This window comes from Cloeon dipterum, chromosome 4, assembly GCF_949628265.1.
Source record: "Cloeon dipterum chromosome 4, ieCloDipt1.1, whole genome shotgun sequence".
Taxonomy (NCBI): Eukaryota; Metazoa; Arthropoda; class Insecta; order Ephemeroptera; family Baetidae; genus Cloeon; species Cloeon dipterum.
In genome coordinates, this window is record NC_088789.1 from 28,784,883 (window position 1) to 28,808,296 (window position 23,414).

The following is a 23,414-nucleotide window of genomic DNA, read 5'->3' on the forward strand; positions in this document are numbered from 1 at the left end:
AAAGATATTGCATAGAGAGGGTCCAGTATAAGTAAAATATGTGTTTTATTCTTTAATTAGCATGCCTAATTGGTTCGGCGGCCGAAAAACTTCGGCTTATTAAATCGGTAATCTAAGGCAGTAACGGTGGCAGCACCGGTATCGATATCCGAATCTGAGCGAGCCGCGCCCACTCTTTAGCAAAATCAGTAAACATCCTGGCCAGAACGCTTATAATGCCTAATTTTAAGTGAAATGTCTACCTGCTGAAGAGCTTTCAGGTAAACGCAGGCTACTCAGCCTGCTGAAAATCATGGGAGACTTGTGTCCTGCGTGCCTAGGCATCATATTTTAGCACTTTCAATAAATACAGAGGCGTCAAAAGTGAATAAGGCGGCAGCATATTTTATTTCAATCTTATTTTTATTCCATTAATAAATAAAACCTTTAACAATACTTTTTGATTTGGATCTTTTTCCAAACATTAAAAATTTATGTACATTTAAGAACGTTTTTAAGCAACTTAAGTTATCATTCCAGAATTAAGTGAGCGTTAAATACATGTAAAAGTATACAATTAAAACCAAAATAATTATTATTTTGTAAGAAACTCATTTTTAATTTTAAATTTACATTCAGATTTAATTAAAAATGTGGTCTTCGTGGCGGAGCTCTGCCCCTGTTTCTCTTCTGAGGAGTTTGGAAATGGGACGGACCAGCCGACGAGTATCTGTAGAACACGCGTTTCAGCATTTTGTTAGAAATAAACGAATTATAACAACCTGTCATCCCAAGATGTGAAACTATCACCACTGGCATAATTTTTTTCATATATTTGAGGGCTCCTATATGGGCTGTACCTGAAATTAGGTGCAGGGCCACCCTTCCAGGCGCTTCTGTCTGGGGTTCTCTCATTCGAGTATCTATTAATAATTTAAATTCATTAAACAACATGTGATGAGGATAAAAATGCTTATATTACCTCAAATGCGTTGGAGACTGCGTGAAATTTTGACTTTCCTCATAGCTGTATGGGCCATGGTACCTAAAATAACAGATATCTTACATTTAATACTCCACAGTTCACGTTTATAATCGCTTTCGACCTGCTTCTATTGTTGAAACCTCGGTTAGGTGAACTAGTAAAGTTTCCTCCTTGAGGATCAAATCTTTGTGAGTCAGCTGGAGGAAACCTAACCATATGTCGAGATTCAGGCCTGAAAGGGGCAGAATCGGGCCTTACAATGCCTCGACTTGAACCACTTTTGACAGTGGAATGATGCGATATTGAGCTAGCTGCAGATTCTGGCCTGGGCCTGTAAGCAATGCAAAGCGTGAGCATTTTTATAAAAATTTGAAGATAAACACTTTACGTAGAACGCGATGTCTTGCTACGCGCATCACAGCGCTTCTTCGCATTCCTAAACCAGCCAGCAATCACATTTTTAACGTTTGCCACCGATGCTGTAGGAGCCGTATGAATGATTGGGAGGCTATGCACAACAGTGTCTGAAAATTGATATAATTAATTATTCCATATAAACAAAATTATGTTTCATATTCTTTAACTAAGTAAAACAGGCCTTTTTGTTGGTAGTGAAATTTTAAAAAAATATTAACAATCTTTGTTGCACTCCTTGGGCTAATTTTGCTGATTACTTTGTCTTTCAGCTTTTGTATCTAATTTGTTTTAACCCTTAAAATATATATATATATATATATTAATTTTTTTTTAAAAAAACGTTTAAACCTGAAAATATATGAAACGTGAATTGGATAAATAAATATTGTGAGCCTAAAACCACTGTAATATGCAAAAAACCACAGGAATGGAATTATTAGGGGCGTTGCTGGTACCAAATCCAGCAGGAAATACAAATTTTAAACGGAGCGTATACAAAATTTGAATTACAAATCTTAAAATTAATTTTAATAAATATTTTTTTGCGTACTATATCATTTAAAAAAACTCACTTTTTTGTTCGGACCAATATTGCCAAATACCATATTCTGCTAGTCTATTCTGATTTTTTTAATAAAAGAATTGAAATTTTTGGGACAAAAAGATAATAGAGGTCATTTGATTGTGGAGATGTGAATAAAAAACTTACTCATCAACAACGAAATAAAATTTTTTGAGAGGTATTCTTCTTTGACTCTTGTGCCATCCTCTGAAATGCTACCTTTCGCATTATACCTTGTAGCCAGGTCGTCGGTTAAAATCTTTCGCAGGCACGAGTTGACGAAGGTGGTTAAGTTCGGGCTGGCAAAACTTCGGAACTTGGACACCTGCCCAAAATAAATGGATCAATGTTAAAAAAATATTTTTGTCAAACATTATCATCAAGATTTACCATTATGTTCATATTTTCCTCTTTTTCGAGATATTCTTCGAATCTTATGACTGCCGAAGGAGTAGTGCAAGGCAGGGTAGCGAAAATTTGGCCCTCTGTAACCAAATCAGTTCCTGCTTTCCTTTCGCATTGACATTTCCTCGATTCCAATACGTTTGCAATTCTTTCTGAAATCATCAATGATTATAAGATAACTGCTGAAAAGCTAAGCAGGACCTACCAAGGAACAAGGCGCATTTGTTGCACAACATGCAAGTCTGGCTGTGGTTATTGTCGTCTCCACGGCAAAACTTTTGACCAATATTGTCTGTCTCCTGCGTGTCTGACTCAGACATGTCAGCTGATAAAAAAAGGAAAATTAGCAAAAAATGTAATTTAGAGAAATTCTAAAAACACATACCAATGTGAAAAGATACTTGTTCATCAGACTTATTTGCATTATCTAGTAGGCCTACATCCTCTTCTTCTTGCGCTTCGACTAAGGCTGATTCAGAACTATTTTTAACACTTTCCTCATTCCCTTCAGCTACACTATTTGAAATAGCTCTCATGACTTCAGAGGTGCCTAAATTGATTAAACACAACATGAAACTCTTCAATATTAACTTTGACAAAACGACGAGTGAGGCAGCAGTTTAATGATTAGAATGTAAAATGTTAAAAAAATGTTGTTACTGGCTGCTTATCCCAACAGCAATTTTACTATTGCCTTATAAAATAATACAAATATTTTTTAAAACATTTACCTAAATTTGAGATGTCTATTTCTATTTGTGGGGGGATAATAGGCTCATTTATAGAGGAGCCGTCTCCTTCATCTCCTCCATTGACTGAGTCGTGGTCGTTGTCTACTGAGTCATTATGTGGTATTTCTCTGTTAGCTGAAAAATATTACATTATTTGTATTTTTAATAGGAAGGTAACATGGCTTTCTTACATTCCTGCAAATCATTCACATCATCTTCCTCATCACCAGAGTCTTGCAGATATCTTGCTGGAGCCTTTCCTCTTGTCTTCCTGGATGAGCGTTGACTGATCACTTGATCTTCGTTTTCTGTAAAATCACTCTCCTCCAAAATTTTTTGTGCCTTTTGGTAATCGTCTGCAAAATTTTTAAACAAAATGGACAAAATGATTGAATTTTTGTTTATTAACAATATTAAAATTAAATTACTTGATCGTCCAACGATTCGTGAAATTTCGTACTTGTCCCAAATCTTGACATCTGTGTGTGGCTCCTGATGGCACTTGATGAGTTTGTATAATTTTTTGCTTGAGCTGCACTTCGGCCAAAAAACTTTATTTCCCTGTAACCAACGGGATGAAAGCACCTGCGCCTCTACACTGCCTGAAGGCTTGTTGCTTCCGCCTGGTGCACCGAATTCAACGACGATGTAGTCATATCTGAAACAACAGAAAAATGGGATTTATTTACTTAATGAAAATTCATTTGTTTATATTTTTTGGTTTATTCAATCAAGGGTACAATCACATAGCTTTCAGAATTTGGATATCCAATGCATTTTGTGATGACGTCAGACAAGCATACTTTCACAAAGTCTGTGCTCAAATTTGAGACTTCACAAATATTTAATAGGCTCAAAGGGATCGGTTTCGTATAAAATTCAGACACAGTGTTGAATTTTCTACCAATCAAGTAGGTCAAGCCGTTTTCTACAACTACATTTGAGACAGCCACCACAATTCCAGTTTTGCATAGAACAAAATTGTTTGGGTAGTCAATTTTAACTTTTTGGCCACCTATAAATATGTACAAGTGCTGGGACTCAACGTTTTCATTTAGGACAGGTCCCTGGTAGTGAATTTTTCCCAAACGCGGACCAGAAAATTCTTTTTCCTTTTCAGGATTCTCATCAACTGGGCGAAATGAAGCTTCAACGCAGCGATTTATGACCTGTTGCAACTCGTCTTTATGGGAGCTAATATTTGAGTTGATTTTGGACAAATAGGATTCAAAGCGGAAATTGGAGAAATTGTTGAGGGCTCCAAATTTCCGGCAACAGTCAACAAGGTGCAACAAATTATGAAAGTTACGCCCAATATAATGAACACCTAGCTCCCGACACACAAATACTAGGAAATTGCGGAGCAGGTCGTCCGCAACCTTCAGCCACTCCTCTTTCGAAACCAAATCGTTTCTAGACAAAATCCTAGTTGCAATACTTAGGGACAAGAATCCCTCATATTGAGCAGGACTTAAAATGCCTTTAAACAAGACCATGCCAGCATAAAGCAGCAGGTATCGGAATTCCTTCCCTTTGAAATTTCCGTGTTTGTCAAGACTTTGGGGCCGCCATTGGAATTCCTCCACTATCCAAGGCGACAAAAGGTCAAATTTTTGAGTCAGTTCTTTTCTCACTTTGGAATTTAGTCTATTTTTCGATGGTTCCACTAGGTAAATATCGAGCAATTTTTTCATTATCCCAAGGTACAGTTGGTGGAGGGAATCTAAAGGGAATCCTTGAACCATGTCAAGGTATGTCAATTCTTCAAGAACGCTTTCCCCTCTATGGTGCTCTGGTTGCAATTTAGCACGGAATGACTCATTCGTGCGTTTGACAAATGCAAAATTATCATAGTACAAACTTTTGCTCCACTTTCCCTCCTCCAGACAAAAGTCACATGAAAAGTAACCCCCTTTCTTAGTACATTTTGCATCAGCTTTCGCTGGAAGGTCCAGTACAAATATTTCTCCTTTCACTATAATCTCCATGTCTAGTACCTCAGAATAATAGCCTGCCTGGAGGTCTTTCATGTCTTTGACCATTGGCCTAATGAAGTTATTGAACGGTTTTGGCTCAGCACTTCCCACGTATAGTCCCGACATGAACGGTCTTCGTTTCGGATCCTCCAAGATACTGTGCAGGATCGCCCAGAATTTCTTCTTTTTAGTATCATAAGGATTGAATCCATCAATAAATGTGATTAGGGTCAAATTCGAGGTATCAGGCCTGAACCCATCCCTAAAAACGGTTTCCATACCAAATTTAATTCCTAGCCAACCCAATTTCCCCCCATCACACACGTCGTACAGTTTGAGGCATGTGTTTCTTGGGGTACTCAACAGTGCTCGGTAATCCCATGGTATCCCTAAATTGATCTGATGTGGTGCCTCAACATTTGTTTTTAATTCCTTTAGAAGACTCGTAACATGGGACCTCTTTATATTGCAGTCAATTGCCCACCGTTTTAAACCATCACGGAATTTTGTGCTTGCATCCTCCATTGCGAACTTACATGGTACTTGACCCTGTCTTGTCTTCGTTGGCAGCAGTGTCGGTGATAGAGCTGTCAAACAAAAAAAAGTTATACAACTGGTCATTAAGCGTTAAAAAATATTAACAAACATGGGAACCCTGATCATTATATCAAAATGTGAAAGTAAAATTATTGAAAAAAAAAAATGAAAATTGGTGATTTTTGTTACAACAGTCAACACAAAAGGTAAATTTTATTTCAGACCTTGATATCCACCTTAAGAATTAAATCAAATGTTTAAAAAGCAAAAAGGATTTTTCATGACCTTTTTAATTTTACAGTAATTAATATGCAGAACAAACATCTATTTTGGATAATGCAAACAAACCAGGTAGCAAAAGATCTTTGGAAAAGATTGGTTTCAAATTATTTTAAAAATGTTTTTCGCATGCTTCCAGGGCAATATTGTGCAGGGTATAGGGAAAAAATGCCTAGGCAATATTTTCGAATCATTTTGCAAAAATAATTTTTGAAATTTAAAAAATAATTAATAAGGATCGATTTTTAACGATTTTTTAGTAATCTCTTGGCTCGGTTCTGTAAAATAATTGGACAATATTTCTATTAAATTTATTTAGACAGTATTTAAAAAATCTGTTCAAAAGTTAAATCTCAACATATTTCAAGCAAACTTAATTTATTGCACTCGCGATTTTTAAACATTTTTAAGATTTTTTGAAAAGGTCTCTTTATATACGTTTAATAACTTGACATGACCTTACATTTTATCAATTTTAATGATTTGAAGATATATTTTTGAGCACAAGAAGAAATATTGTAAAGCCAACCGCTAATATTTCAAGAACATTGTCAAGAGATATTTTGCTACCTGAGAAGAATATTCACAGCAATTACCTCATTGTCTACGCAAATTCTGTCGTTTTTTGGAGGATGTTTATGACACGCACTGTCGGACGCCTCTCACTCAAAGGCCAGTTTATGCGTCTTTTCGGCGAACAAAAGCTGGCGTTGCTCTGAAAAATTTGGATAGAGGAGGCGTTGAGAGATGAATACAGAAAGAAATATGCCATGAGTTTTAGAAAAATAATAATAATTTCTAACAGCAATGTTTTAAAAACCGTTCAATTTGCTCAAAAACTCAACAATGCAATTTTACATCGCACAGCAATGTTGTTTACCTTTTGCAGGACTTTGCACACGCCAACAGCCTAGCAGAAATTTGCAACTTTGCAGTCCTTTTCTTCCAAGGTGTTTACGAGACACCTTTGTCGGACGCCTCTCACTCAAAGGCCAGTTTATGCGACTTTGTGGCGAACAAAAGCTGGCGTTGCTCTGAAAAATTTGGATAGAGGAGGCGTTGAGAGATGAATACAGACAGAAATATGCCATGAGTTTTAGAAAAATAATAATAATTTCTAACAGCAATGTTTTAAAAACCGTTCAATTGGCTCAAAAACTCGACAATGCAATTTTACATCGCACAGCAATGTTGTTTACCTTTTGCAGGACTTTGCACACGCCAACAGCCTAGCAGAAATTTGCAACTTTGCAGTCCTTTTCTTCCAAGGTGTTTACGAGACACCTTTGTCGGACGCCTCTCACTCAAAGGCCAGTTTATGCGTCTTTGCGGCGAACAAAAGCTGGCGTTGCTCTGAAAAATTTGGACAGAGGAGGCGTTGAGAGATGAATACAGACAGAAATATGCCATGAGTTTTAGAAAAATAATAATAATTTCTAACAGCAATGTTTTAAAAACCGTTCAATTTGCTCAAAAACTCAACAATGCAATTTTACATCGCACAGCAATGTTGTTTACCTTTTGCAGGACTTTGCACACGCCAACAGCCTAGCAGAAATTTGCAACTTTGCAGTCCTTTTCTTCCAAGGTGTTTACGAGACACCTTTGTCGGACGCCTCTCACTCAAAGGCCAGTTTATGCGACTTTGTGGCGAACAAAAGCTGGCGTTGCTCTGAAAAATTTGGATAGAGGAGGCGTTGAGAGATGAATACAGACAGAAATATGCCATGAGTTTTAGAAAAATAATAATAATTTCTAACAGCAATGTTTTAAAAACCGTTCAATTGGCTCAAAAACTCGACAATGCAATTTTACATCGCACAGCAATGTTGTTTACCTTTTGCAGGACTTTGCACACGCCAACAGCCTAGCAGAAATTTGCAACTTTGCAGTCCTTTTCTTCCAAGGTGTTTACGAGACACCTTTGTCGGACGCCTCTCACTCAAAGGCCAGTTTATGCGACTTTGTGGCGAACAAAAGCTGGCGTTGCTCTGAAAAATTTGGATAGAGGAGGCGTTGAGAGATGAATACAGACAGAAATATGCCATGAGTTTTAGAAAAATAATAATAATTTCTAACAGCAATGTTTTAAAAACCGTTCAATTGGCTCAAAAACTCGACAATGCAATTTTACATCGCACAGCAATGTTGTTTACCTTTTGCAGGACTTTGCACACGCCAACAGCCTAGCAGAAATTTGCAACTTTGCAGTCCTTTTCTTCCAAGGTGTTTACGAGACACCTTTGTCGGACGCCTCTCACTCAAAGGCCAGTTTATGCGTCTTTGCGGCGAACAAAAGCTGGCGTTGCTCTGAAAAATTTGGACAGAGGAGGCGTTGAGAGATGAATACAGAAAGAAATATGCCATGAGTTTTGGAAAAATAATAATAATTTCTAACAGCAATAGCGATCACGTTTTAAAAACCGTTAAATTTCGCTCAAAAAGCTCCAAGAGAGCATTAAATTACTCCATTCCCAAATCAATCAGTAATGCATGCGTGTTTTGAAATTAATTTCGGAATGGATCCTGTTTAATCACACTACTCTTGTCCCGTTCTTTGGTTAATATTTTGAAAATTGACAAGCTCATGAATCAATAGTTGCACACTTACGTTTAGTTCGCGCAATAATTTGTCCTTGTCGACGTCAGATGCACCGGATTGAATTCCATTCTTAAACGACACACGCCATGCAGCTTAACTTTAAATGGCGACGCACTAACATCGTACAAGAGTGGGCGCGGCTCTCTACCAGCTCCAGCTGCGATTACGAAAAAAACCGCGCTTTCTGCCACCGCTTGAGTTAAAATGCAATTAATCGGTTACAGTTGATTAAAAATACGCTAAAATAATAATGATTTAATGAAATATAGGTTTGATTCAGTTCACCCTACGCTTTTAATCTCGAAACTAGGCGTTTTTCTGACTGTTTGGTGATGATTCGAGTGGATGTGGAATTTTCGACAGAATTCCACGGGTAATACCGTCGAAAGTTCGACACTGGTTTTTTAGAGTTTATACCGGATGAAAACCGCGAAAACTACTAAAATACATCAGCATGGACAGCTGGAAGCAAAATGTGACTGGTTTTTCCGCGAATTAAGGGCTTTAAAGTAAGTTCGAAAACTGTGGAATTGTAGCGCGCGTAGAGGAGAATCGACGTCTATTCGATTGGTTTTGGCACATGGGTGAATCTTAAAAATGCTGTGCATTCCTGCCGCTAGGAGAATGACAATGACGCGTTAAAAAAATCTAAAATGTAATTTATGCTGAAAATTTGGTCCATATATAATTTGAATTACAAAAATTTGTTGAGGCATCACAATTTCCAGTGGTCTATTAAAAAAATAAATATTTGTGATTAAGCAGTAACACAAAATTATGCAAGCAAACAATAATTCTATCCTCTAAGCTCCGTGAACCTTTCGCTCTATTGATTTGTTTGTTTCACTAATACACGATTGTTTAGTTGTTCGTGTTAAAATATGCAAGTTTAAAAGTAGAAAAATTAAGCCTCATCCCTACATACTACACTCTTCTGATTTGGTAAATCGAGAGCCTTGTGACTCGCTGATTGTCCCAATAATGCGCATTAAAATAAAGCCATCTGTTTGCTTCCATGAACCGAGGTCTTTTATTGAAACGCCAGAAGAAAAAAAGCCGTGTGAAATCCAGCAAGTGGCGGATCGGCGCCTGTGCGCCTTCCAATCCGTTGAGCTATTCGAGCATTTTCGAGTCACCAAATTAATCAATCACCTTTTGCCATCTCTGACACTAAACAGCCAGTATTATAGATTCCCGAATTGCTCAAATATCTGGACCAGCTTTGAAATTCCTGAGAAGTTCCTTTAACAATGCGAGCCAACAACGGGCTGTTTCTAACAATGAAGAGGAATATCAGTCATAAAAATTTTGAAAAAATATCTGGTTCTACTCTTTTTGTATTTTTAACCGGCAGCTAAAAGTAAACCATGCAGAGGAGAAAAATCATCCTGCATTCTAGCAGAATTATCCAATAACAGCTGTTTTTGTTTATTAATGAAAAGTAGCTTTTTACGTTTCAAATAAAGACAGCGGAAACGCGAATTTTATTTGATTCGTGGGACGCAGGAGTATTTGAGGTTGTCGTCGGTGTGTCGATGATCCAGCGTCTGCAGGTGGCAACGTCGGTGCCGATGGCCGCCGGGTGTTGCAGAACTTGCCGCCGTCGATTATATTGCGGCCACGGTCTCGCTGACGATGCCGCGCGCGTACAAAATGACCAGCTACAGTAATTTTCCGTCAATTTTCCTCCAAACCATGTTGCATTAACTTTATTTCAAAATCCAATATCTATTTTAGTTCCAAGAAACCATTTATTTTCACTATTTTCTCTATTTCTGTTGGCGCGGCGTTGCTTCTAGCGTGTCAGCAGAGTGGAATTTCCGGGTCGGATATTTATAAAATCGGACAGCAGGACAAAATAAAGACGGTGAATGAGGCACGTGCGAGGGAAAATAATTTAAATAAAGTAATCACGGGCACTGAAGAGAGAGAGAGAGAGAGAGACGCGACACGTGCAAAAATAGTTCTTTTCCATCGCATATGAGAAATTGATTAGGCCTCTTGAACACGCATAAAAGAAAACCTGCTCCTTTCCGGAACTGCTTTGCATTCAAATTCGAGACCGCCAGCAGAAGGAGATTACCTCTCCTTTTTTCCTCAGGAATTTGATTCAGTTGTCTGTGTGTTAGGTGAAAAATACTCATGAAAACGCTGTTTATTTTTAAAGCAAGAAATTTATTGAATGAAAAATTTATATAAAAAACAAGAATTGAAACGAAATTTTTTATTTGATGAAATGGGAAGAGGTTCACGATTAGCGTATTATTTTCCAAATTGACGATGTATGTTTGCTCAGAATTAATGGATTTTACATTTCAAATCTTTAACCTTATAATATCGCGTTTTACAAAAAATATAGCAAAAAACAATGCAATTACTGACGGACTGACAAATCACCGTGAATTAGAAGCAAATGTTCTCGCATCCAACGCGAGTACACCGATTTTCCACAAATGTGACAAGTTTCCAGGACTTTGCTTTTTCCGTGGACCTCTTTTTGATGACAATTTTGATATTCCAATTAGACAAAAGTCTTTTTGCAGTCCGGACAAGGCAAATGGCCCACAATCAAATTGTGCTTTGAAGCGAGATGGTGTTTCAAATTAGAGAAATCGTAGAATCCTTTGGAGCAGTGAGCACAGTACTTCAAGTTGGCTTTGTTGTGGATTCTGTTCAAGTGTTTTTCCAACAGTTTGCTGCTCTTGTAGTACCTTTTGCAGGGTTCACACTTGAAACCGAACTGTTTGTAGTGAATCCCGCGCGTGACATGGTCTCTTTTCGTGTGGTAATTCAACAAAGATCTTTTGATGAATGTTTTGTTGCACTTGTCACACTTGAACAGAGTTTTCTTGCATGATTTCAAATGTAACTGAAAGAGTCCTGAACATTGGAATTTATTTTTACAGCGAAGGCAATATTTCACATTTAAGTGGTGTCTTTGGAAATTCCCCACGGAGACACTCAATTTGCACAAAGAACAAACTTTGAAAATGTGCGAACGCCTTATATGAAATCTTAATAAACACTCAGAGGAGAAAGAATTTCCGCAAATGTGGCACTCACTTGATCTTGGTATATGGTTGCTAATGATATGATTTTTCAAATTAGATTTAACCTTTGTTCTATAGTGACAATCATTGCATTGAAATCTCTTAGCCTCGTTTTCACTTTTGTGAGCAGAGTAAAAGTGTGTTTTCATTTCAATTTGTGTTTGGAAGTAGGAAAAGCAGCCACCAAGTAAGCATTTTACTGGAAAATCTTTGTGAACTGTGCGAATATGATGTTTGAGGTTTCCTGGTCCCTCGAATTCCTTTCTACAAAAGCTGCACTCGACGTTTTCTCGTTGTCTTGAGATTTCGTGAACAGTCTTTGTGTGCTCTTCTTTTTCTTCAAGAGTGTGGAAATAAGTGGGACATTTGTAATATCCACATCTGATGGCTTTTTTATGCATATTCTTCATATGTCTAGACAAATTATAAGAATATTTAAATCTTTTCCCGCAGTAGATGCATGTCCATCGGTTCAGCAGTATTTCAGCTTCATCAATTCGTGTCTCGTCGCTGCTGTCACTTTGCGGCAATTCAATGTTCTCCAACTCTACCCAACACTGCTCCAATTTGCCCTCTGAAAACGCATAATTATTAAATCGAATTAAAAAAATTTCAAAGTGTGTCTTCACCGAAATAGTTCTTCCGCAGCTCTTTTGCCGCATCGTCCAAATATTCTGAATTTCTGGGCCACCAAACCAAATTCTCGTCCGCCATCTCGTCGAGATTCCATTGAAATCTTAGATAACAATTCTCATTTAAAACAGAAAGTTCTTTGAATTGCTATTAAGAACTCACTCGGCGTGCCAGAGGCAAAAATAGCAAATTTTGTCGTCGTCCTCGATTTCCTCGGCCAATTCGTGTCCGCAGACGTTGAGAAACCAAGTTTCCAGTTTTTCCCTGTCCACGTGGACAGCGAGGACAGCGCCGTCCGCCGTCGGAAGCTCGCAAACTATGCACAGCGTCTTTTGAAACCACATTTCAGTAAGAGCACCTGAACCTGAATGAAAGATGGAAGGTTGCAGGTGAAACAGGGCGATCGAAGCGCCCCCCAAAGAGGGAAGGATAAAGTAATTCTACTTCGCGTGGTTCAATTCAAATTAATGACCGTTTTAGTATTTTTTTTTGTCACTTCACTCACAAAAATTAATTATATACTATCTATTTTCCAGCAAAAGACAATAAAGAACAATAAGCCGAGTGCATAATTTTTAAATTCTTATCTGTGAGGATTTTTTTTCAAAATTTGGGCGAGTAAACTTTTTTCCGGCGGCCGCTCTTCTCTGTTTTTAGTTTGCGAGCGAATTGTGTGCAATAATGACCAAAGCGCTCTTCACTTTTGCAAGCCGACGGAAGCGGCGAGAAGAGATATTTATTAGCTTCTGGAGGCACTCTCGCTTTCACGCACACAAATAATTATTCACGCGCGGCAAACGGAGAGTTCAAGCGGTTATTTTCTTAATATTTAGCTCGCTTCTCGCAATCATCTCAGTTGCAATCATCGCGAAGGACCAAAGAGGATTTAAGCGTGAAAAATCTACACAAAATATTCAAATTTAAAATCCCATTTTGAAATCAAAATGGAAATTTTTAGCTTCAAAATAAGATAATTAGACTTAAACCAAGAAGCTCAAATTGTTTTCTCTATATTTTTTCCCCACGATTTGAATTGAGTTCCTCTTAGGATCGCAATTTAACGCGCTGGTTGACCCCGAAAACTCCAGTAACGCTCCGCAGTGGATTTTAGAATATTTATAGCAAAAATGCTGAATTTGAATGGATTTGTATGGACATTAATTGTGATATTTTTACTTGAATCTTAAAAATGCTCTGCATTTCCTTTCACTAGGAGATTAACACTGTTCTAAAAATCTAAAATATACTTTCAGCTGAGAATTTGGTTCCCATAAAATTTGAATTACAAAAATTTGTTGAGGCATCACAATTTCCGGCGTTCCTAGTAAAAAAATGAATATATAAATTATACAAGCAAACAATTCTATCCTCTAAGCTCCGTGAACTTTTCGCTCTATTGATTTCTTTGTTACACTAATACACGATTGTTTAAGTGTGTGTTTAAACATTCAAGTTTAAAAGTAGAAAAATATGCCTCCTTCCTCCTACGCACTCTTTCGCTTTAGTAAATCGAGAGCGTAGTGACTCGCTGGTTGTCCCAATACGCATTAAAATATAGTCATCTTTTTGCTTCCATGAACCGAGGTCTTTTATTGAAACGCCAGAAAAAAGCGTACGGAAACCAACAAGTGGCGGATCGGCGCCGGTGCTTCTCCCAGTCCATTGAGCTATTTGAGCATTTTCGAGTCACCAAATCAATCAATCACTTTTTGGCATCTCTGACACTAAACAGCCAGTATTATAGATTCCCGAATTGCTCAAATATCTCCCGCTGCTTTGAAATTCCTGAAAATGCCTTTAATAATGCGAGCCAACATCGGGCTGTTTCTAACAAGGAACATACATTAAAAATTTAAGCTGCTGTTAAAAATAGACCTATTTGTAGAGGAGAATTTTTGGGATTCAGCTTTTGCGAGTATTTCTTTTTCTTCTCGATCTGAGATTTAATTCGGATGTCTGTGTGGGTTGTGTGGGGAAGTTTACTCATGAAAACGCTGTTTATTTTAAAAAAGAATGATTGAAACGATTTTTATTAAATTTCTTTCCATGTTCACTGAAATCATGCGACCGGCGGAAATGATGCGCTTGGCGGAACAGTCTCACAATAATGAAATTTATACATCTGATGAAATGGGATTAGGCTCACGATTAGCGTATTTTTCCAAATTGGCAATTACTCAGAATTGATGGATTTTACATGTCAAATATTGAACCTTATACCATCGCATTTCTACAAAAATATTGCAAAAGAGAAAGCAATTACTGACAGACTAAGATTGTTTCTCCGAGAATGAGCAGCAAAAAAGTTTAATTTATATTCTTTTTTGCTTATTCCTATTTCCTATAGATAATTTTTCTGTTGGTGAAAACAATTGGGAAAAAGTGGTTTGAATTTTCACTCGAGGAATGATGAAATACCACACTTGTTCTCGTTGGTTGAAGCTTACAATTTTTATCGTTTTTCGACGCAAGTGTCAGCTTTTACTGTGAAATGAAAATAAGTTTCATTAAAAAAACATTTAAATTTAATAAAAAAACTAATTTTAAATTTTTACAATATATAATATGACACCAGCGTACACGTTTTTATTTAATGTGATAAAACGAAATATGCAATCAGAGTTTGTGGTGCTTCTTGAATTATTAAATTAAAAAATAACTGAGCGAGTTGCAAAGCCAAAACCTTGAACGGCATCAAAATTAAAAATACCTTTGTTAACTGATTATGATGTAATTTATTATTACGATAGTAATGGCCCATGGGGATAAAAAGCAGGACACATCAATGTATCTAAATTCAATAATCTTGAAAAAGGAATTTTTCCTCAAATATCCAGAATATTCGCCGAACGCATTTTCCTTCACATTCAAATTCCGGAAACGGCTTTTTACGTTGTAAATGGATCTCAACACATAAGTGATTTAATATTTCTTTCTCCATTTTGCGATGCAGCTTAAATATTTAGTTGACCCCTTTCTTCGAAAGTTACATCATAACCTCCATTGTTTATATTATCTTCAGCCCTTCCCCGCAGCAGCAAGAGCACTTAAACTTTAGATTATTCTAATCTGACGTGCGCGGTTTGCACAAATTTAAATTTTACTCATGTTGAAGTGTTAATTATAATAAATTCTTTCAGTTTTTTATTATAATTTTAGAAGGGTTGATTTATTATAATTATCAATTTCTATTTTGCAACTAAAAAATCAAAGTACAGAGAAACATTTGAGCCAAATAACTAAAATTCAAATAATTTAATTTAAATTTGTCTGCAATTTGATATTTATTGCAAAATTATTTCGTGCAAATAAAAAGACCTCAAATATTTTCTCGTCTGCTACTCACCAAAAAAGAGAGTGCACCCTTGTTTGCCTCAGAAGTGAAACAGATTCATCGACATTTCCAATTTCCGTGTCTTTAATACACAATGGTTTTGTCAAATAAAATATTAAACACTGCCTTTCTTAACTGTTTGACGCGATGAAGCAAAATATTTCGGTCCATTTCTGAATTGCTTCTCGCGAGAAACTCGCCAGTAGTTTTGGCTACCTTGATGGCGCGTGGTTGCGTGATGGCTCTCTGGATTCTAACTCAAATTAGCAAATTAGATTTTGCCTCTTGCTCGCGCATATAAGAAAATCATCTGCTCTTTCCCGGAATTTTTTACTCAAATTCTGTGTATTACTTTCGGGATTCCTTTTTGAGAATGAGATTCGCACCCCTTAATTTCTCTGCGATTTTTAATTCAGACGTCTTCGCGTGTGGGGTCAAAATTACGAAAAGGAAAAAGCTGAAAAAATTTAAACCAAGAAATTTATTGAGAAAATTTTTATATGAAAAACATCGAAGAACATGACTGTTAACTGAGATATGGAAACGATTTTTATTGAATTTCATCAAAATCATTCAACTAGCAGTGATGACGTGTTTACAATGAGCGAAACAGTCTCATAATAAAGAAATACATAAAATACACATGGTTAAATAGGATTAGGCTCACGATTAGCGTGTTTATTCCTATTGGAACATTGCATAAAGAAAATTTGCTCAGAATGGTTTAAAAATGACAAATATTGAACCTCATATTATTGCGTTTTAACAAATATTGCAAAAAGAGAAAGCATTTACTGACGGACAGACGTTTCTCCGTGAATTAGAAGCAAATGTTTTCGCATGCCACTTGAGTACATCGTTTTTCCACAAATATCACAGCATACCCGGAATTTGCTTTTTGCGTGAACCTGTTAATGATGTTTATTTCGAGGTTCAAATGAGGTGAGTCTTTTTGCAGTCCGGACAAGGCAAATGGCCCACAAACAAATTATGCTTTACAGCGAGATGACATTTCAAATTAAAGAAATCGTTGGCTTTGTTGTGGACTGTATATAAATGTTCTTTCAATATTTTATCACTTTTGTAGTACCATTTGCAGGGTTCACACTTGAAACCAAACTATTTGTGCTGAATCCCAAGCGTAATGTGTTTTCTTTTCGTGTGGTAATTCAACAAAGATCTTTTGATGAATGTTTTGTTGCACTTGTCACACTTGAACAGAGTTTTCTTGCAAGATTTCAAATGTGACTGATAGAGTCCTGAACATTGGAATTTATTCTTACAGCGAATGCAATTTTTCACACTTAAGTGGGCACTCCGCTTGAACTCCGCCAGGGCAACACTCAATTTGCACAATGAACAAACCTTGAAAATGTGCAATTGCATTATATGATATCTCAAACACCGCTCAGAGGAGAATGAATTTCCGCAAATATGGCACACACTTGATTTTGGTATGTGTTTTCTAATGATGTGCTTTTTCAAATCAGATTTAAACCTTGCTCTATAGCAACAGTCATTGCATTGAAGTCTCTTAGCCTCGTTTTCACTTTTGTGAGCAGATTCAAAGTGTGTTTTCATTTCATTTTGAGTTTTGAAGAACGACATGCAACCGTTAAAAGAGCATTTTACAGGAAACTCTTTGTGAACGTTGCGAATATGTTGCTTGCAGCTATTTGAACCCTCGAATTCCTTTCCACAAAAACTGCACTCGACTTTGTCACGTTGTCTTGAGCTTTCGTGAACAGTCTTTGTGTGCTCTTCTTTTCCTTTAAGAGTGTGGAAATAAGTAGGACAAGCGTGATTTCCACATCTGATGGCTTCTTTGTGAATTTTCATCATATGTCCTGACAAATCGCGGGAATATTGATATTTTTTCCCGCAGTAGATGCATTTCCATCGCCGCGGCCGTATTTTAGCATCAACAATTCGACTCTTTTCGCTGCTTTCACATTGAGGCAATTCAATTTTCTCCAACTGCACCCAACACTGCTCTAATTTACCCTCTGAAAATGCATAAAATTATTAAAACTTAAAAATTCCAGAGATTGTTATCTATTTACCAAAGTAGTTTTTCCGCAACTCTTTTGCTGCATCGTCCAAATATTCTGAATTTTTGGGCCACCAAACCAAATTCTCGTCCGCCATCTCGTCGAGATTCCATTGAAATCTGTGATAAAAATTCTCATTGAAAACAGAAGGTTCTTTGAATTGCTATTAAGGACTCACTCGGCGTGCCAGAGGCAAAAGTAGCAAATTTTGTCCTCGTCTTCGATTTCCTCGGCCAATTCATGTCCGCAGACGTTGAGAAACCAAGTTTCCAGTTTTTCCCTGTCCACTTGGACAGCGAGGACAGCGCCGTCCGCCGTCGGAAGCTCGCAAACTATGCACAGCGTCTTTTGAAACGACATTTCAGTAAGACCGCCTGAACCCGAATGACAGATGGAAGGTTGCAGGTGCAACATGGTGATCGAAGCGCCTCTCAAAGGGAAAGGTATACAACTCCTAGTTTGCGTGGTTTTATTCAAAGCAGTGGCCTTTTTATTAACTATTTTTTGTTTCTTCATTGACAAAAATTAATTATACTTTTATTTTTCCGCAAAAGACAATAAAGAACAACCCGAGTGCCTAATTTTTTTTAAGTACAGCTTCGTGAGTTAATTTGTTTCAATTTTTTTAAAAAATTTATGGTTTAACTAGTTTTTTTTGTTGATTATTATAGTCTGCAAGCGAAACGTGTGACACCGCTCGACACCCTTGTAAGGCGCCGGAAGCGGCGAGAAGCGCGGCGCACAGTCAGTCCCAGAGTGATTTATTTGTTTCTGGAGGCACACTCACATTCACAAACATAAATAATTATTCACGTGCGGCAAAAGGAGAGTTCGGGCGTTTCTTTTCTTAATTTTAGTAATTCGGCCACAAGTGGCGAAGTCGCTCCACGCTGCGGATGAATTCGTCTACCTTTGTTTCATCGTTGTCTCCTTTAAATTGCAACACGTGGGCTGACAGGGTAGGTGCTGGTGACCGCGTATTGGCCGGAAGCAGCCGCCGTGGCACACGTGGACGCCATGACCGTGGCACAGCAGCTCGTTGACAAGATCGTGTCTATAGCTCGCCTCTCGCAATTGTCGCAGTTGCAGTAATTGCCAAGGACCATAGAGGATTTAAGCGAGAAAAATCTACACAAAATCCCATTGTGAAATATCATTCTAGATTGACTTCTTATTGAACTTTATTAATGTAAATTTAAAAACTTATTATTTAAATAACAAAAACATCTTCATTCGAACTGATAAGTAAATATTTGAACTCGACAAACTACACACTTTGTAGTTCTAACAGTGGCTGCGTTTAGTTGACATGAAATCTTTATCCGTTAAAGACGCAACAGCTTAAGAAATTTTAATTTCCCTGAAGGGTAGTACGCATTTCATTTCATAGTTTGGTTTTTTAAAAAATGTTGATTGTTGGCAGGTTGTGAAAAATGGACTTATTTGTGGGCGTGCGGGATACAGACCGCTTTATAGAAAAGACGACGACAGATCTGACCCTTTTGATGCTCGCAGCCAGGGATGAGAACCTGGAAAGCTGCCTCTTCCTCTTGAAAAAAGGAGAAAGTGCTGAGGCGAGGACAAAATTCAACGTGACGCCACTTCACTTCGCGGCCTTGAACAAGGAGATCGGAGTCGAAATCGTCTGGCACCTAATAAATCAGAAGAAACTAGATTTGAAGGAAAAGGACGTGGACGGCGAGGAAGCCATTTTCTACGCAGTCAGGAAGGGAAACTTCAGGCTGGCGCAGGTCCTGCTCGAACTGCGAGAAGGGGAAAACAAAAGTCTCTTGCATTTTTTTATAACTCAAAACAGATCAGACGTCGCTCAGATAATTCACGCGTGGAACCGAGGTCTTTTATTGAAACGCCAGAAAAAAGCGTACAGAAACCAACATGTGGCGGGTCGGCTCCTGTGCGCCTCCCAGTCCGTTGAGCTATTTGAGCATTTTCGAGTCACCAAATCAATCAATCACTTTTTAATATCTCTGACACTAAACAGCCAGTATTATAGATTCCCGAATTGCTCAAATATCTCCCGCTGCTTTGAAATTCCTGAGAATGTCTTTAACCATGCGAGCCAACAACGGGCTGGTTCTAACAATGAAGAGGAATAACATACACAAAAAAATATCCGGTTCTTCTCTTTTTGTACTTTTAACCGGCAGATAAAAGTAAACCATAAAGAGGAGAAAAATCATCTTGAATTCTAGCAGAATTACCCAAACACAACTGTTTTTGTTTACTAATAAGATGCTGTTATTACTGTTCGAATAAAAACAATTGAAACGCGATTTTTTTATTCATGCATGGGACGCAGGAGTATTTGAGGTTGTCGTCGGTGTAGTCGATGATCCAGCGTCTGCAGGCGGCAACGTCGGTGCCTATGGCCGCCGGGTGTTGCAGAACTTGCCGCCGTAGATGTTGTTGCGGCCACGGTCTCGCTGACAATGCCGCGCGCGTACAAAACGACCAGCTACAGTAATTTTCCCTCAATTTTCCTCCGAACCATGTTGTATTAACTTTATTTCAAAATCCAATATCTATTTTAATAAAGTTCCAAGAAACCCTTTATTTTCGCCATTTTCTCTGTTTCTGTTGGCGCGGCGTTGCTTCTTGCGTGTCAGCAGAGTGGAATTTCCGGGTCGGACATTTGTAAAATCGGACAGCAGGACAAAATAAAGACGACGAAACTGGCAAGTGCGAGGGCAAATAATTTAAATAAAGTATTCACGGGCACTGAAGAGAGAGACACGACACGTGCAAAAAAGCTCATTTCCATCGCATGCAAAATTGATTTCGCCTCTTGCACGCGCATAAAAGAAAACCTGCTACTCCCCGGAAGTACTTTGCATTGTAATTTTGTGTTTATTTTAGGAATTCAGCTTTCGAGAGTGAGATTGTCTCTCCTTTTTCTTTTCCGAGTTTCAATTCGGATGTCTGTGTGGTGTGTGAGGTGAAAAATACTCATGAAAACGCTGTTAATTTTAAATAAAGAAGGATTGAAACGATTTTTATTAAATTTCTTTCCATTTTCACTGAAATCATGCAACCGGCGGAAATGATGTGCTTGGCGGAACAGTCTCACAATATTTAAATTTTTACATCTGATGAAATTGGATGAGGCTCACGATTAGCGTATTTTTTCCAAATTGACGGTGAATGTTTTCTCAGAATTAATGGATTATACATGTCAAATATTTAACCATGTAACATCGAGTTTCTGCAAAATATAGCAAAAAAGAATGCAATTACTGACGGACAGACGTTGCACAGCGGCTTTTGCAACGACATTTCTGACAGACCACCTGAACCTGAGTGAAGTAAGATAGAAGGTTGCAGGTTGCTAGCGGATCGAAGCGCCCCCCAAAGAGGGAAGGATAAAGTAATTCTAATTTGCGTGGCTCAGTTCAAATCTGTGACCGTTTTAGTAAATAATATTATTTGTAACTTTCCTTTTTTCTACCAAAAAGCAAAAATAAATCCGAGTGCATTTTTTTTGTTAAATTTATTGTCTTTTTTCCTGCGGCCGCTTTCCTCGATTATAATACTCTGCAAGCGAAACGTGTGAAAACGCTCGTCACCCATGCAAGGCGGCGGCGGCGGCGGCGAGAAGCGCGGCGCACAGCCAGTCCCACAATGATTTATTTGTTTCTGGATGCACTCTCGCTTTCACAAACACAAATAATTATTTTGTGACGGTTTATGCATATTTTGATACGGTTTATTAGGCACTTGAAAATTAATGAGATCCCAATTTTTTCAATTTGGCTTGCCAATTTTTCCAATTCACTCCATAAGTGCAAACCATAAGAGAAATTGATTTCGCCTCCTGCACGCGCATAATAGAAAATCAGCTCTCCCACAGAATAGCGTTTGACTCAAATTCTACTTTAGAGATTGAAATTTCCACGCATTTTGTCATATTTGTTTATTTTTCATCTAGGTCAATAAAAAAATGAAATGCATGGATCAGGATAAAAAGAAATGAAAAAAGGCTCTGGGATTGTATTTTTAGATGTCTTTGCGTGAGATGAAAAATACACATGAAAAAGATGTTTTTGAACTAAGACATTTATTGAGTGAAATTTTTGTTGATGTTAAAAATGTTCAAAAATGTTGACTGTTAACAAAAGATCGAGAGACAATTACTGACGGACTCACATTTCACTGTGAATTCACAATAAATATTTTCGCGTGCAATGTGAGTGCGTCGTTTTCCCACAAATTTCGCGAGATTTCAATGAGATGAAAGTCCTTTTTACAGTCCGGGAATGGCAATTTTTGCTGCAATCAAATTATGCTTTACAGCGAAATGGTGATTCAAATTAATGAAATTATAGAAATTTTCGGAGCAATGAGCACAGTTAGCACTTGCAGTTGGCTTTGTTGTGGGTTTTTTAAACGTTCTTTCAAGATTTTCTCACTTTTGTAATACCTTTTGATGGGTTTACACTTGAAACCAAGATGTTTGTGCTGTCTCGCGCGTCATGGTATGTGTACTCTTTTCGCGTGGTTATTCAACAAATATATATTCATGAATGATTTTTGGCACTTGTCACACTTGAACAATGTTTTCTTGCATGATTTCAAATGTGACTGATAGAGTCCTGAACATTGGAATTTATTTTTGCAGCGAATGCAATTTTTCACGATAAAGTGGCATCTTTGGAAATTCCCCACGGAGACACTCAATTTGCACAATGAACATATTTTGAAAGTGTGCAAACGCCTAATGTGTTTTCTCAATAAAGACTCAGAGGAGAAAGAATTTCCGCAAATGTGGCAATCACTTGATATTGGTATGTGTTTGCTAATGATATGATTTTTTAAATCAAATTTAAGCCTTGCCATATGGCCACACTCATTGCATTGAAATCTCTTTGCCTCGTGTTCGCGTTTGTGAGCAGAATTCGAGTGTGTTTTCATTTCATTTTGAGTTTTGAAGTATGAAAGGCAACCAAAGTGAGAGCATTTTACAGGAAACTCTTTGTGAACGTTGCGAACATGTTGCTTGTAGCTATTTGATCCCTCGAATTCCTTTCCACAAAAGCCGCACTCGACTTTTTCTCGTTGTCTTGAGATTTCATGAACAGTCTTTGAGTGCTCTTCTTTTTCTTCAAGAGTGTGGAAATAAGTAGGACAACTGCGATTTCCACATCTAATGGCTTCCTTGTGCATTTTCTTCATATGTTGAGTCAAATATCGAGAATATTTAAATCTTTTCCCGCAGCAGATGCATTTCCATCGGCACGGCCGTATTTCAGCTTCATCAATTCTTCTCTCTTCGCTGCTGTCACTTTGCGGCAATTCAATTTTCTCCAACTGCACCCAACACTGCTCTAATTTACCCTCTGAAAATACGTTGATATTAAAACCAATTTAAAAATTCCAGAATTTATTTTTGTTACCAAAATAGTTTTTCCGCAGCTCCTGCGCTGCTTCGTCCAAATCCAAATTCCACCAAACCAAATCCTCGTCCGCCATATTGTCAAATTGCAATTGAAACCTTAATGGAAAATCTTAGAATAAATATAAAATTCCAGAAATTCCTGCGGGAAACTCACTCAGCTTGCCATGCGCAAAAGTAGCAAATTAAATCGTCATCCTCGATTTCTTCTGCCAACTCGTGTCCACTGACATTGAGAAACCAATTGTTCAGTTTCTCCTTGTCCACGTGGACAGCGAGGATAGCGCCGTCCGCAGTCGGACGCTCGCAAATCAAGCACAGCGCCTTTTGAAACGACATTTCAGTAAGACCACCTGAACCTGAATGAAAGATGGAAGGTTGCAGGTGAAACAGGGCAATCGAAGCGCCCTCCATAGAGGGAAGGAAATAGTAATTCTACTTTGCGTGGTTTAATTCAAACCAG

At 37.8% G+C, this 23,414-nt stretch overlaps 1 protein-coding gene across 1 annotated transcript; it reads right to left on the reverse strand.

The window, feature by feature from the left end:
- Window positions 1-510: 510 nt before the first annotated feature.
- On the reverse strand, window positions 511-8,611 carry LOC135944193 (uncharacterized). Its single transcript, XM_065490983.1, has 20 exons — window positions 8,483-8,611; window positions 8,028-8,181; window positions 7,709-7,862; window positions 7,390-7,543; window positions 7,071-7,224; window positions 6,752-6,905; window positions 6,468-6,586; window positions 5,592-5,642; window positions 3,508-3,737; window positions 3,271-3,435; window positions 3,080-3,214; window positions 2,734-2,898; window positions 2,554-2,673; window positions 2,334-2,500; window positions 2,091-2,268; window positions 1,353-1,488; window positions 1,086-1,295; window positions 962-1,024; window positions 762-902; window positions 511-709 (listed from the first exon to the last, which is right to left on the reverse strand). The coding sequence occupies exons 7-20, from the start codon at window positions 6,470-6,472 to the stop codon at window positions 625-627; spliced, it is 1,851 nt and encodes a 616-aa protein (XP_065347055.1). The 5' UTR covers window positions 6,473-6,586; window positions 6,752-6,905; window positions 7,071-7,224; window positions 7,390-7,543; window positions 7,709-7,862; window positions 8,028-8,181; window positions 8,483-8,611; the 3' UTR covers window positions 511-624.
- Between the last annotated feature and the right edge of the window lie 14,803 nt (window positions 8,612-23,414).